General features: G+C 51.2%; 1 protein-coding gene across 2 annotated transcripts in view; it reads right to left on the reverse strand.

Moving 5' to 3' along the window:
* RNF213 (ring finger protein 213) overlaps nt 1-11,953 on the reverse strand; it is a 2,329,248-nt gene that overhangs the window by 293,511 nt on the left and 2,023,784 nt on the right. For both annotated transcript variants that reach the window (XM_085617427.1, XM_085617426.1), the window contains exon 54: nt 10,262-10,421. In XM_085617427.1, the coding sequence (XP_085473553.1) occupies nt 10,262-10,421 (160 nt within the window). The remainder of the gene's footprint in view (nt 1-10,261; nt 10,422-11,953) is intronic.

An 11,953-nucleotide genomic window follows, 5' to 3' on the forward strand; every position in this document is an offset into this window, starting at 1 on the left:
TGAGGCGTTCTGGATCCGCTGGAGTCTCTTCTGGAGTTTGGCGGTGGTTCCGGCGTAGAGGGAGTTGCCGTAGTCCAGACGGCTGGTGACTAGGGCCTGGGTGACAGTCTTCCTGGTCTCGGTGGGGATCCACCGGAAGATCTTACGTAGCATGCGCAGGATGTTGAAGCACGACGAGGAGACGGCGTTGACTTGTCTGGTCATGGAGAGGGAGGAGTCCAGGATGAAGTCCAGGTTGCGTGCGTGGTCTGTTGGTTTAGGTGCGCTGCCTAGGGCGGGGGGCCACCAGGAGTCGTCCCAGGCGGAGGGTGAAGATCCCAGGATGAGGACTTCCGTCTTGTCCGAGTTCAGTTTCAGGCGGCTGTTCTTCATCCATTCGGCTATCTCTTTCATCCCTTCGTGAAGGTTGGCTCTGGCGGTGGCGGGGTCGTTGGTGAGGGAGAGGATCAGCTGGGTGTCGTCGGCGTAGGAGATGATGTTGAGGTTGTGCTGGCGTGCGATGTCTGCGAGGGGGCTCATGTAGATGTTGAAGAGGGTTGGACTAAGCGAGGAGCCTTGAGGGACGCCGCAGATGACTTTGGTGGCTTCTGATCTGAACGGGGGGAGACAGACTCTCTGTGTCCTTCCGGCGAGGAAGGAGATGATCCACTCCAATGCCTTCTCTTGGATTCCGACGTTGCTGAGGCGCTGCACTAGTGTACGGTGGCAGACAGTGTCGAAGGCCGCGGAGAGGTCTAGGAGGATGAGGGCTGCTGTTTCTCCGTTGTCAAGCAGGGCTCGGATGTCATCGGTGGCTGCGATCAGGGCGGTCCCGGTGCTGTGGTTGGCCCGGAAGCCAGACTGCGAGAGGTCGAGGGATCCGTTCGTCTCGAGGAAGGCGGCCAGCTGCTTGTTGACGGTCTTCTCGATGACTTTGGCAGGGAACGGGAGCAGCGAGATGGGGCAGTAGTTCTTGAGGTCGGTGGGGTCGGCTGATGGCTTTTTTAGTAGAGCGCTGAGTTCTGCGTGCTTCCAGCTCTCCGGGAAGGTAGCGGTGTCGGAAGGAGGTGTTGATGATGTCCCGCAGGTGGGGTGCGATGACAGCGTCGGCCTTGTTGAAGACGTGGTGAGGGCAGGGGTCGGTCGGAGATCCGAAGTGGATGGAGTTCATCGTGCGGACGGTGTCTTCGGTGCCGATCGGGGTCCAGGCGCGCAGGGTGGTGGTGGGGGGCGGTGGTTCGGTCGTGGCGTGCGTCGGTTGAGAGCTGAAGCTGTTGTGTATGTTCGCGATCTTGTTGTGGAAGTAGGAGGCGAGGGAGTTGTAGAGGTCTTGCGAAGGGGTGATGTCGTTGTTTCCGGCGTTGGGGTTGGAGAGCTCTTTAACGATGTTGAAGAGGTCCTTGCTGTTGTGTGCGTTGTTGTCCAGTCGTTCCTTGAATGCAGTTTTCTTGGTGGCGTGGATCCGTTGGTGGTGTTTTCGGGTGGCGAGCTTGAGGGCAGTCATGTTGTCCGGTGTTGGGTCTCTGCGCCAGGCTCTCTCGAGGGCTCGGCAGTTCTTCTTGGAGCTCTTGAGTTAGTCGGTGAACCATGGGGCTTTCTTGCTGCCGAGTCTGCTAGGCGGGGTCCTCAAGGGGGCGAGGTCGTCTGCGCAGTCGCTGATCCACTTCGTGAGGTTGGTGGCCGCTTGGCTGGGGTTCGTTGTGCTGGGGGGTGGGTTCTTGCTCAGGGAAGTCGCGAGCTGGTCGGCTGTGATCTTGTTCCAGCTTCTGCGTGCAGCCTGTTGCTGGTGGTGGTGGATCGTGGTCCTTCTGAAGCTGAAGTGGACGCAGCTGTGGTCAGTCCAGTGGAGTGGAGTCCGGTGGCGTGGCTGAAGGTGATGTCCTTGCTGGATGAGAAGACGGGGTCGAGTGTGTGTCCGGCGTAGTGGGTGGGGGTGGTCACCAGCTGCTTGAGTCCGAGGTTTGCGAGGTTGTCCAGCAGGGTGGTGGTGTTGCGGTTGTTGTTGTTCTCCAGGTGGAAGTTGAGGTCCCCGAGGAGGATGTAGTCAGCGGAGGGGAGGGCGTGCGGGCTGACGAAGTCGGCAATGTCCTCGCTGAATTGTGTGTGTGGTCCCGGTGGTCTGTAGATGAGGGTGCCTCTGAGGGTGGTCTTGGGGTTGATGTGGACCTGGAAGTGCAGGTGCTCGGCGGGTGCGAGGGTGTCGTCGGTGTTGGTCATGATGCGGATGGTGTTCTTGTGGATGATGGCGATGCCATGACCCCACCCCACCTTGCTTGTTGCAGTACCACATGGCGGTGGTGTTGCCTGTACTACTTTCTCTTGATAGAGGGAAGGAATGCCTTCAGTGCCAGTAGGATCGCTTGGAGCTCCAGAAGGTTGATGTGGAGCCTGGACTCCGCCGGAGACAAGAGGCCTCTGATTCCCGCCTCTCCCATGTGGCCGCCCAATCCCAGGAGGGACGCATCCCTCACCACTGTGTGCTCCGGTTGGGGAAGGGAGAGTAAACTGCCGCTGACCCAATGCTGGTTCGTGAGCCACCACTGCAACTGCTGTGCAGTGCCCTCCGAGATCTGGGTGTACTCGGACAGATCCCCTTGATGCTGCGCCCACTGGAACTTCAGGTCCCACTGCAGAGCCCGGATATGCCATCTGGCATGATTGGTCAGCAGGATGCAGGAGGCCATGAGGCCCAGCAGCCTCAAGGTCATCCTGACCAAAACCCGGGATATGGGCCGAAAGATCGGAATCATAGCCCAAATGTCCCAGACTCACTGTTCGGGATGATAAACCCGAAACTGCGCCGTGTCCAGAACCGCTCTTATAAAGAGGAGCTTCTGAGAGGGAATCAGGTGCGACTTCGGCACATTGATTGAGAATCCCAGCAAGTGCAGGAGGTCGGCCGTCGTCTGGAGGTGGGAGACGACTGCCTGGGGCGAGCCCGCCTTCAACAGCCAGTCATCGAGATAGGGGAAGACTGAAACCCCTGATCTGCACAGATGAGCTGTGACCACCGCCATCACTTTCGTGAACACTCAAGAGGCGCTGGTAAGGCCAAAAGGGAGCACGGTGAACTGAAAGTGCTCGTGGCCTACCGTGAACCGCAGGCTAACGCCAGTGGGCCAGCAGGATGGGGATATGAAAATAAGCGTCCTGCAAGTCCAACGCTACCATCCAGTCTTGCGGGTCTAGGGCAGATAAGACTTGAGCCAGTGTGAGCATCTTGAACTTCTCCTTGCGGAGGAAGCAATTGACGTCCATAAGGTCTAAGATAGGACGCAGGCCCTTGTCCTTCTTTGGAACCAAGAAGTAGTGGGAGTAACAACCACAACCTACTTTTGGCATTGGCACGCGCTTGAAGGCCCCCTTGGCCAAGGGGGCCACAACTACCTGCTGGAGAAGTGCCAAGTGATCCCCTGACATGCGGTGGTACTGAGGTGGCATGGCTGGAGGGTAGTCTCGAAGGAGAGGGAGTAGCCCCTTCGGACTATCTGTAAAACCCACCTGTCTGAAGTGATGGTGCGCCAGTGAGGGAGGTGATGGCGAATCCTGCCACCCACTGGCTTTTGGTGGGCCTGAAACACCGGACTAGGAAGGTTTAAAGGCAATGGCGGCAGGGGAGGTGGCGGATTGACCCGCCCTCTGGCTCCATAACCCACCTCTGCGGGTCCCGCGGCTGCGCGGAGACTGTTGCTGCGCAGGCTTGTGGCTCTGAAACGAACATGTTTGGGCGCCCCTTCCTTGGCCACGAAAGGAGTGAAAAGCAGAAGCGGAAGGAGTGCGCGTGGCCGAAAAGCCTAAGGACTTGGCCATAGCCCGCGAGTCCTTAAAATGCTCCAACGCAGTACCCGCCTTGTCGCCAAAAAGGCGAGTGCCAACAAAGGGTATGTCCATCAGAATGTTCTGGACATCCCCGGGAAAGCCAGTTGTCCTCAGTCAGGCATGGTGGCATAGCGCCACTGTCGTGGAAATCGCTCTGCCCAGCGAGTCAGCGGTATCAAGGCCACAACGAATTGTGAACTTGTCTGCGTCTCTCCCCTCAGCAATAGCTTGAGAGAGCACCGTCCGGGCCTCCTACGGACTGTGAGGCAGCGCCAGGGCAACCGTATCCCACACAGAGTGGGAATAACGGCCCAAGAGGAATGCAGTGTTCACAGACCTGAACTGGCAGAAGTGAACATTTTCTTCCCAAACTGCTCCAGTTCCTTGGATTCCCTGTCCAGTGGTGTGGAAGGGAATGCGCTTGGAGATGCAGAAGCTTGGACAACAAAGCTCTCTGGAGTAGGGTGATGGGAGAGGAAAATGGGGTCACCCGTGGCCAGGCAATGGCGTCGGGCCACGTTCCTATCCACAGGAACCCCTGTGTTGGGCCGGGACCAAGTGCCCAAAAGGATATCTGGAAGTGCATCATTGAACGGTAGTAGCGGCTCCGTAGAGGAAGACGCCGGGCGAAGCACTTCTGTCAGGTTAGTCCTGATGGCCACCGTAGGGAGCTCGAGGTGAAGAGCTTTGGCCACCCTACGCAACACCTCCAAATAAGTACCACCCTCTTCCGTAGCCATGGTAGAAGGATACAGTGCGCCAGGTTCTGGAGAAAAATACAGTCCACCTGCATTCTGCAAATCCTCGTCCCAGTCCGCTCTAACTCGCATTGGGCTGCGAGAGGGTCTTCAGACACCTCTGCGTCCTCTGCAACCTGCGAGGCAGGTGGGAAATAAGGTGGGTGGATAAAGGGATAAAAATTCGTCGTCGGAGTCGGCCGACACCGGTCCGGCACCGTCTCCACGTCGGGGTGGAAGCCGGGGACGGCGTCGGCCGGGTGGCCGGCCGATGTCGGTGGAGGTCGTATAAGGCCAACTGGCACTGGCTGTGATCCAGGCATGGATCCACCAGGGTCTTGCGGAGCAGAGGTCAGAGCCGTCGACGACGAAGGAAGGCGAGGACCCCCAGTCGGGCCCGCGGTGGGCCATAGCAGACAGGAATTCCTGCATCTGGGCCGGAGTTGCCGACGGACCCGAGAAAGGCGGGTAGGTCGTCAGCGACTGCCTAGGCTCCTCTGGAGCCGCGGGGGTGGCACCACCCACACCCTCAGCCGTGTCGCGCAACAAGCTAGGGGAAGGCGAAGAGCGACGCTGCTTCTTCAATTTCTTGTGCTTCGTCTTACCTCACCCAGAGTGCGACGACTTTGTCGAACGATGGTGGCGGCTCCGCAACCGGTCCCTCGACCTCCCACGGGACCGGGACCTTGAACGGCACAGAGCCGACTCCCGGGCCTCATGCAACTTTCGGGACTGCTTCCGCAAAGTATTTGGAGCCATGGCCCGGCAGTCGGGGCACAACGAGGGGTCGTGCTCGTGCCCAAGGCAGTAGAGACACTCGCGCTGCGGGTCCGTCACCGACATCATGTGGGGACAAGCCTTGCAAGACTTAAAACCGGGCATCCCTATACACCAGGAGTCACAGACTCAAAAGAACAGAGACAAATAGTCCCCAAAAACTCAGTCAAAAATTGACTGGGGGTACCGCTCTCTCCGGATCTGCGCTTGCTGGCGTGGAAAAATAAAGAAATGAGGTCAGTGCACGAGGGCGCGTCCAAGTAGCTCCAGTGACGTCATCTCGGTGACTACGACGCCATCGACGTATGCGGAGCCGCACGACGACGCCTACCGACGCGCAGGGGTACTGCTGACAAAAACTTTCTGGATCCAGTCTGACGCCTGGGGGTAATTCTAAGGTAAGGAATCTATCACTAACGTGTCTTTTTCAGATGCGTAGCTACACAATGCCATCTATTGGCGGGCAGGAGTACTGCTTTTCAGTTTTCTGGATCCAGTTTGATGCCGGAGGAATAATCACAAGGTGAGGAATCTACATATAGAAGTATTCATCAGAATTGGAAGTTTTTACACTTGTATGCATCCTTTTGAGATCATCTGTACATGAGACTAAGACAGATGATACTTTAAAGTGGAGATCGATCATTTTTTGTTGCACATGCACAGCCTAAGATGTCAAACAAAGTCATGTAACTGTTCTCTGTGGAAGCCCAAGACAGTAGATATCCAGCATTGGAACTTTCATAGATTTACATGCTTATATAGGAATATTAAGCAATCAAATACACTTAGAAATTATTGGTAAGCAGACTCGCCGTTAGTGAAACAGACTATACAGGACTGCTGAAGAATTTGCAGTGGTACGAATCCAGGTAGTTTGATGAACATATGCCTCTTCTTCTATGCAGCTGCACTGCATATGTCTGGGAGATATACTTCTGTAAGAGTGCTGCTGTCACTGTCATATCTCTGGTGAGGAGCGTAGTCTTCAACCCACCCCACCACCCCCCCAGGGTGTTTACCTTGTCTGTGGCAGATGGTTATGAAGTCTGATAGCCAGCGTGTGATGTGTTATTTTGAGAGAGGGCAGTTTAAGACTGGACGTCTGAAGGAAATGAAGAGTTGGTCTGAATCACCAAAGTGTTTGGTCATGTCCGTATAGGATTTAAAACATTTGCAAATACTAAGTGAGATTGCATTATTTTTTTTACTAATTTTTATGGATGTAAAAAAAAAAAGCAAATTAAGTTGACTCCTTTGGGTGGAAGTTTCATGGTACTTTCGGCATTAATTTGGGGTTAATTTTCATAGTGATTTTGTTCTTGGCCAACTGCAGGGATGGCACCTTGATTTTGAATGTCTGCAGCTGTCCCACTCTCCTGACTAATGTCAGAGCCAATAGGAGGCAAGATCAGTTGGCTAAGTCTACAGTACTGAGAGACAGCCAACTGGTGGTAAAACTCAGAATAATCCTTTCATGGATTGTTTAACAATCATCTCTGAATATGGATGAAGAATCAAGGGTCCTGCTGAGCTTGGATATTACAGCCAGATGGACCCTGATGGATGTGAATTTCAAGACTTATTTGACTACAATCATGTCAAAATAGTGCTGGCGAGTCAAGTCAATAAAAAACAGAACATCCCCTTAAATGATACAGACAATGCAACCTCTTCAACTCTGGTTGAAAAAGGAAGTGGACAGAATATCAACGGTCTGATGCACTGACCCACAAAAAAATGAGGGACAACATTTGGAAAGATAGAATCTTGGTACAAAGAACCAGTTTGTTTGAAAAAATGAAGTAAAAGAAGGATGAAGAGACAATGCCGGCAGCTTGCTAACATTCTGACTACTGTGCATAGGCTAAACGGGTGAACTGACAAGGAACCTGAACACAACATTAAGGTCCCACTGAGACATAACAAAGGGAGAAGGGAGGAACAAATGGATCAATCCCTTCAGAAAACAAACATCTAAAATAACAGGACACTTAAACAATGACAACTTATCTGGTAAAAAAAGCAAATCAAAAAGTTGCAACAAACAGCCCTTAACAGAGCCCACAGCAAAGCTGGGCCAGGTCAAGGAAAGCACAACGCACAACACATAACATAAGCACACCTTAAGGATGTTGAGTTCTCCTCACCACACCAAGAAACAAATATAGTTGAGGGGCGAAGGACTGACAGCAGACAGATCAAAGGAAATCATATTATCCTACGTATTCTCCAGTTAAGAAGGCAAAGGTTGTAGAGGTTAGGTTGTGGAAGAAACTACCACTTCTGCTACAGGAGGAGGGCAAAGAGACAGGCAGAGCAGATCAGAGTTGCTCCTTAGTTACTGAGAGCAGTAGCAGCATACTGGGTGAGGAGGTGGAGAAAGGTTGTCTTTATTTACCTGATACATTCTCTGACCCTCCAGAATCGAAAACATGTTATTGAGGCATGTGATGTAGCTACTCTTTCTGTCTTTGGGCATGGTGACTGAAAGCTTCTAATATTGCAAATACATTTTATTTTTCATCAAGCAGTACAGCCCTGAGGCCCTGGTGGTCGCTTTGCTGTCCTTAGAAGTGTGTTTTAGCAATTTATCTGCTTTTTCTGCTAAGAAAAGTTGATCTTCAGTCAAACCCAGCTCGGCATGGATGTCTTCGGAAAAGCCCTTGAATCTCATCCACATATAGCAATTGATGACACCTTGCCTGTCTGTGAAATAGACTAAAAGCTCAATTGTGTCATATTCTATTAGTATGGACTGCTCAACAGCATTAATGACAAATCTGAAGTACAGATCTGTAGGACTCTCACATTAGCTTTAGGAGGCTGGGAAACAGATGTGATTTGCAAGCGTTTCTATTACCAAAAGTTCAAGGAAATATCTTACCAATAATAATTTGTATCTGTGTCCTAAAGGCCAGGCTTCATGACTAAAACAAAATATATCTCTAAAGGACATCCAATGTTTTGGACTATCTGTCAGGCCCAGGACAAAGGGAAAAGACTCAAACTGAAATTTAAAAAAAGATTCTTGCACACTAGGCTTTCCGGAGTCTGGTGAGTAGTGGACAGAAATAACTGATCCAAGAGGTGCAGACTACGTTTCTTGGACTCACACTGCGAGTTGCAGGGGCACACTGGTTTGTCCCAAGCCTTGTGTATATTATTGAATAAAGCTTCAATGAACAGCCAAATAAGACTGGAAATAACAATGTCTGCAAGAATCTCGGTAAATAGGGTGGAAAGCAGTTGCTCTTTGAGCAAAGGATCTCCAAAGATTCTGCTGCCTACTGAATGGCAGTTGAAGCATTTCGAATTGTTGAGCAGAAATTAGTTGTGAAAATCCAACTCTAGTAAACTATTCAAACCACTTGTGGTAAAGAGATAAGTTAGTAGGTGGTTACAAGTATGTACAGGAGTAGCAAATGGTCACATTCTGGTATTGCAATGGATCATAGAGAAATAATTTGTGTATCATTAAAAAGGATTCTTGCTTTGATATTTTACTGTCTGATTTAACTTCAACTCCTATAAATAAAGAGGATCACATTTTTGGGAATTACATCCATTTTCAGAACTGACTTAGGTGGAGCTAAAAATGAACAAATGTTCCAACTGAAGAAGCAGTGGTCAGCTATTACAATGGTGGCTGAAGCCTAAGCAATGGGCTCTGGTCATCTTAAAGGTGCGATGAAGGCTACTGGACATTAAGTCGAAGCCACTGATGTCTCAAAAGCAGCTGAAGTGCAGAGCGCATCATAGGAATTCTGCTAGAAGATAGCAAACAATTCAAGGGTTTCTTGCAGGCATCCTTCTGTACCTTAGAGGCTCTTTGTCTGTTTCTTGCTTTATCTGTGAAAGGAGGAAGAACGTTTTTGTTTTTACCTGCTGTGATGTCATCAGCGGAACGATTCTTGGAGTGCAACAATTTCAAGGAAGTCAAGGACTTCTCCTTGAGTGTGTCAAGGAAGAGTTTAGTTTCCCACTCACTGATGGACTTTTGATTCATAAACTTACACAACTCATGAGACAACATCTTATGCAACAGGCCCAAGCACAAGAAACTGTATCTGTGAGGTTTGGTCACCCACATCAGATTCCTGCACCAGATGTGTGACTTGTAGCCCATGAACTTGTAGGGGGTGAAGTGTGGAGGTGGGTTAAGAAATTTCAAGGTTCTCTAATAATTGGTACAAGTGGGAGATTGGTAAGAAACTATGGGATGCTATACTGGGGTAGGCTAGACATGAAAGGGATAATGGAAGCATACAGGAGTAAGATGCATTGAGTGTAACATTCAAAACAAGCGGCAGTTAAGAAAATCTGAAATAACGTTTTAGAAAAAAGTTAAAAGAAAAAGAAATTAAATGCTAATCAAAACAGTGCAGTTCTTGCTAACCCAGGTGAAGAGTACGCTATTGGCTTGACTTCCTTGTTACCATAGCTTCTCAAAACACTAAATTAGCAACTTAAAATTACAAATATGTGGTTATGTTCATAAATACAACCTTAAAATCAGCAGGTCAGAACTCTACAGTGTAAAAACAATGCTAACTGAAGCAACAGCACAGGCTAGCACTGGCTGGCAAAGGAGGCACATCAGGAGAGGATGATAGCAAATACAGAGGAATTCTAGCAGTGGGAGACAATAGTTAAATCTGCAGTGGGGTGGCAGTGGTGTCGTTCTGTTAAGAGCTTCTCAGGGTGCCTCAGTTAGAAATCTTTCCATACAGCTTTTCTTTTCACAATTCCAATTTGATTAATACTTTTTCATTTCAATCAAATTAGCATGACACGGTAAATCGATTAATCAACATTTGTCTCTGGCGATCCTTTTCTACAGTCATATGCCGTACCTAGACTGAAATATCAAAAAAAGGACACATACACCAGCTCAATTATAAATCCAGCACAATATACTACATTGATAATAAGACATATATATGTACCTCGGGATCCTTCATTGCTCCCAGTGTCATTGCCAGGTGAGTGAGCAATCGTAAGAGAATGAAGGCTACTGGGGTGATCTCTCGGTCTGGGGCCAGGACACCCTCTCTGTTTCTGGGGTCTCCCAATATGTGACCCTTCTGTGTGCGATCTTCCAACGGCCTGTTTTAGAGAGAAGTGTAAAACATAATCATGGTCGGCTTGTTGTTGAGGTTTCAAAAGACGATGTTCACTGAATATTGTAAAGAAGTACTCTACCCACGTCCTTTGCTCATTGAATACCTGGCAACGGACCCTACTCTTAATACATTCTAACAGTAACCTACAGCACCATTTACTTTTTTTTATATTGTATGAGTTACTTACCTTCGGTAACGATGTATCTGGTAGAGACGTTGTCTAGCCGCAGATTCCTTAACTTAGAATTATCCCCAGGCGTCAGACTGGATCTGGAAAAAAAATTGCAGCAGCACCTCTGCGCGCCAGGGGACGGCGCCATACAACCCCGCCCTGACGTCGTCCAAGGACGTGACGTCAGCGAGGTTATACAAGTCCCTCTTCGCGCGCTGACGTCACTTTTCTTCGGAGAAGCTTTACCGCGGCACAACGCGGAGCCACCAACAAAGCTGTGAAAGTATGGGAACAGTGTGCGAAGGAGAAAAACTCCGTAAGACAAAGAAATCGGATGGTGCAGAACACCATCATAAAGGACAGTATCAGATATTGTCGATTTACAAACCAAGAAGTAAAGGATAGAGCACATGTAACGCTTGGATCCGTCCAGCTCCGACTTGGATCCGTCAAGCGCCGACTCGGCCTCGTCTGGTGCCAACTTGACCTCAACCACAATAGGCTCCGGCTCCGACCCTGAAGTACGGGACGGAGCTGGAGCTGGGGAGGCAAGGCGTTGGTGCCAAACCGGCGCCGGTTCGGCCTCCGAAAAGGCAGCCGCCTGTCCGGAAGACTGAGAAGGGTTCGGAGCCAAGCTCTGAGCACCAGCAACCACCTGCGACGCCACAGGGAGCCCCACTGGACTATGCGGCGTCTGAGGGGTGCTATGGGTGGAAGAGGGGGACCCAGCCAGGCCACGTCCTGACAACGCCATATCTCCCTCATCCCTAGAGGAAAGGTGCTCAGTCGGGGCTGGGGGCGGACCCACCGGCGAGCCCACTGAAGACCCCGCACGTAGCGGAGGGTCCGAGGATGCCCTAGGGAGAGGAGAGGACCCAAGGGAGGCCTGCAAGGCCGCGGTATAGGCTGCCATTTTGGTCCGAGTCGCCTCCATGCCCAGGAAAGGCAGATAGGGAAGGAACGACTCCCGGGGGCGCACGTCTGTAGAGATCCAGGAACTAGTGCCCCCACAAACAGAAGGAAGGGAGGTGGAGGACCTCGGCGACATGCGCCGGGACTTACCGGGCAGGGGCGAGTGACGCACCTGGGAACCAGACGGCAACCGATGCCGCAACCGGAACCCACTGCCTCCGGGACCTGCCGCCGAAGAGGAGGCTACTGGCCGTGAAGACTTCGACCGGGACAGGCGATCCGAAAGTAACTTCATCTGGTGCTCCTGCCGGGACTTCTGCTTGAGCTGTTGGCAGGCGTCGCAATTCGCCGAGTCATGGTGTTCGCCCAGACACCAATAGCAGATAAGGTGTGGGTCCGTCGCAGACATTTGCTGCGAACAGGAGGGTCAC

This window comes from Triturus cristatus, chromosome 7, assembly GCF_964204655.1.
Source record: "Triturus cristatus chromosome 7, aTriCri1.1, whole genome shotgun sequence".
NCBI lineage: Eukaryota > Metazoa > Chordata > Amphibia > Caudata > Salamandridae > Triturus > Triturus cristatus.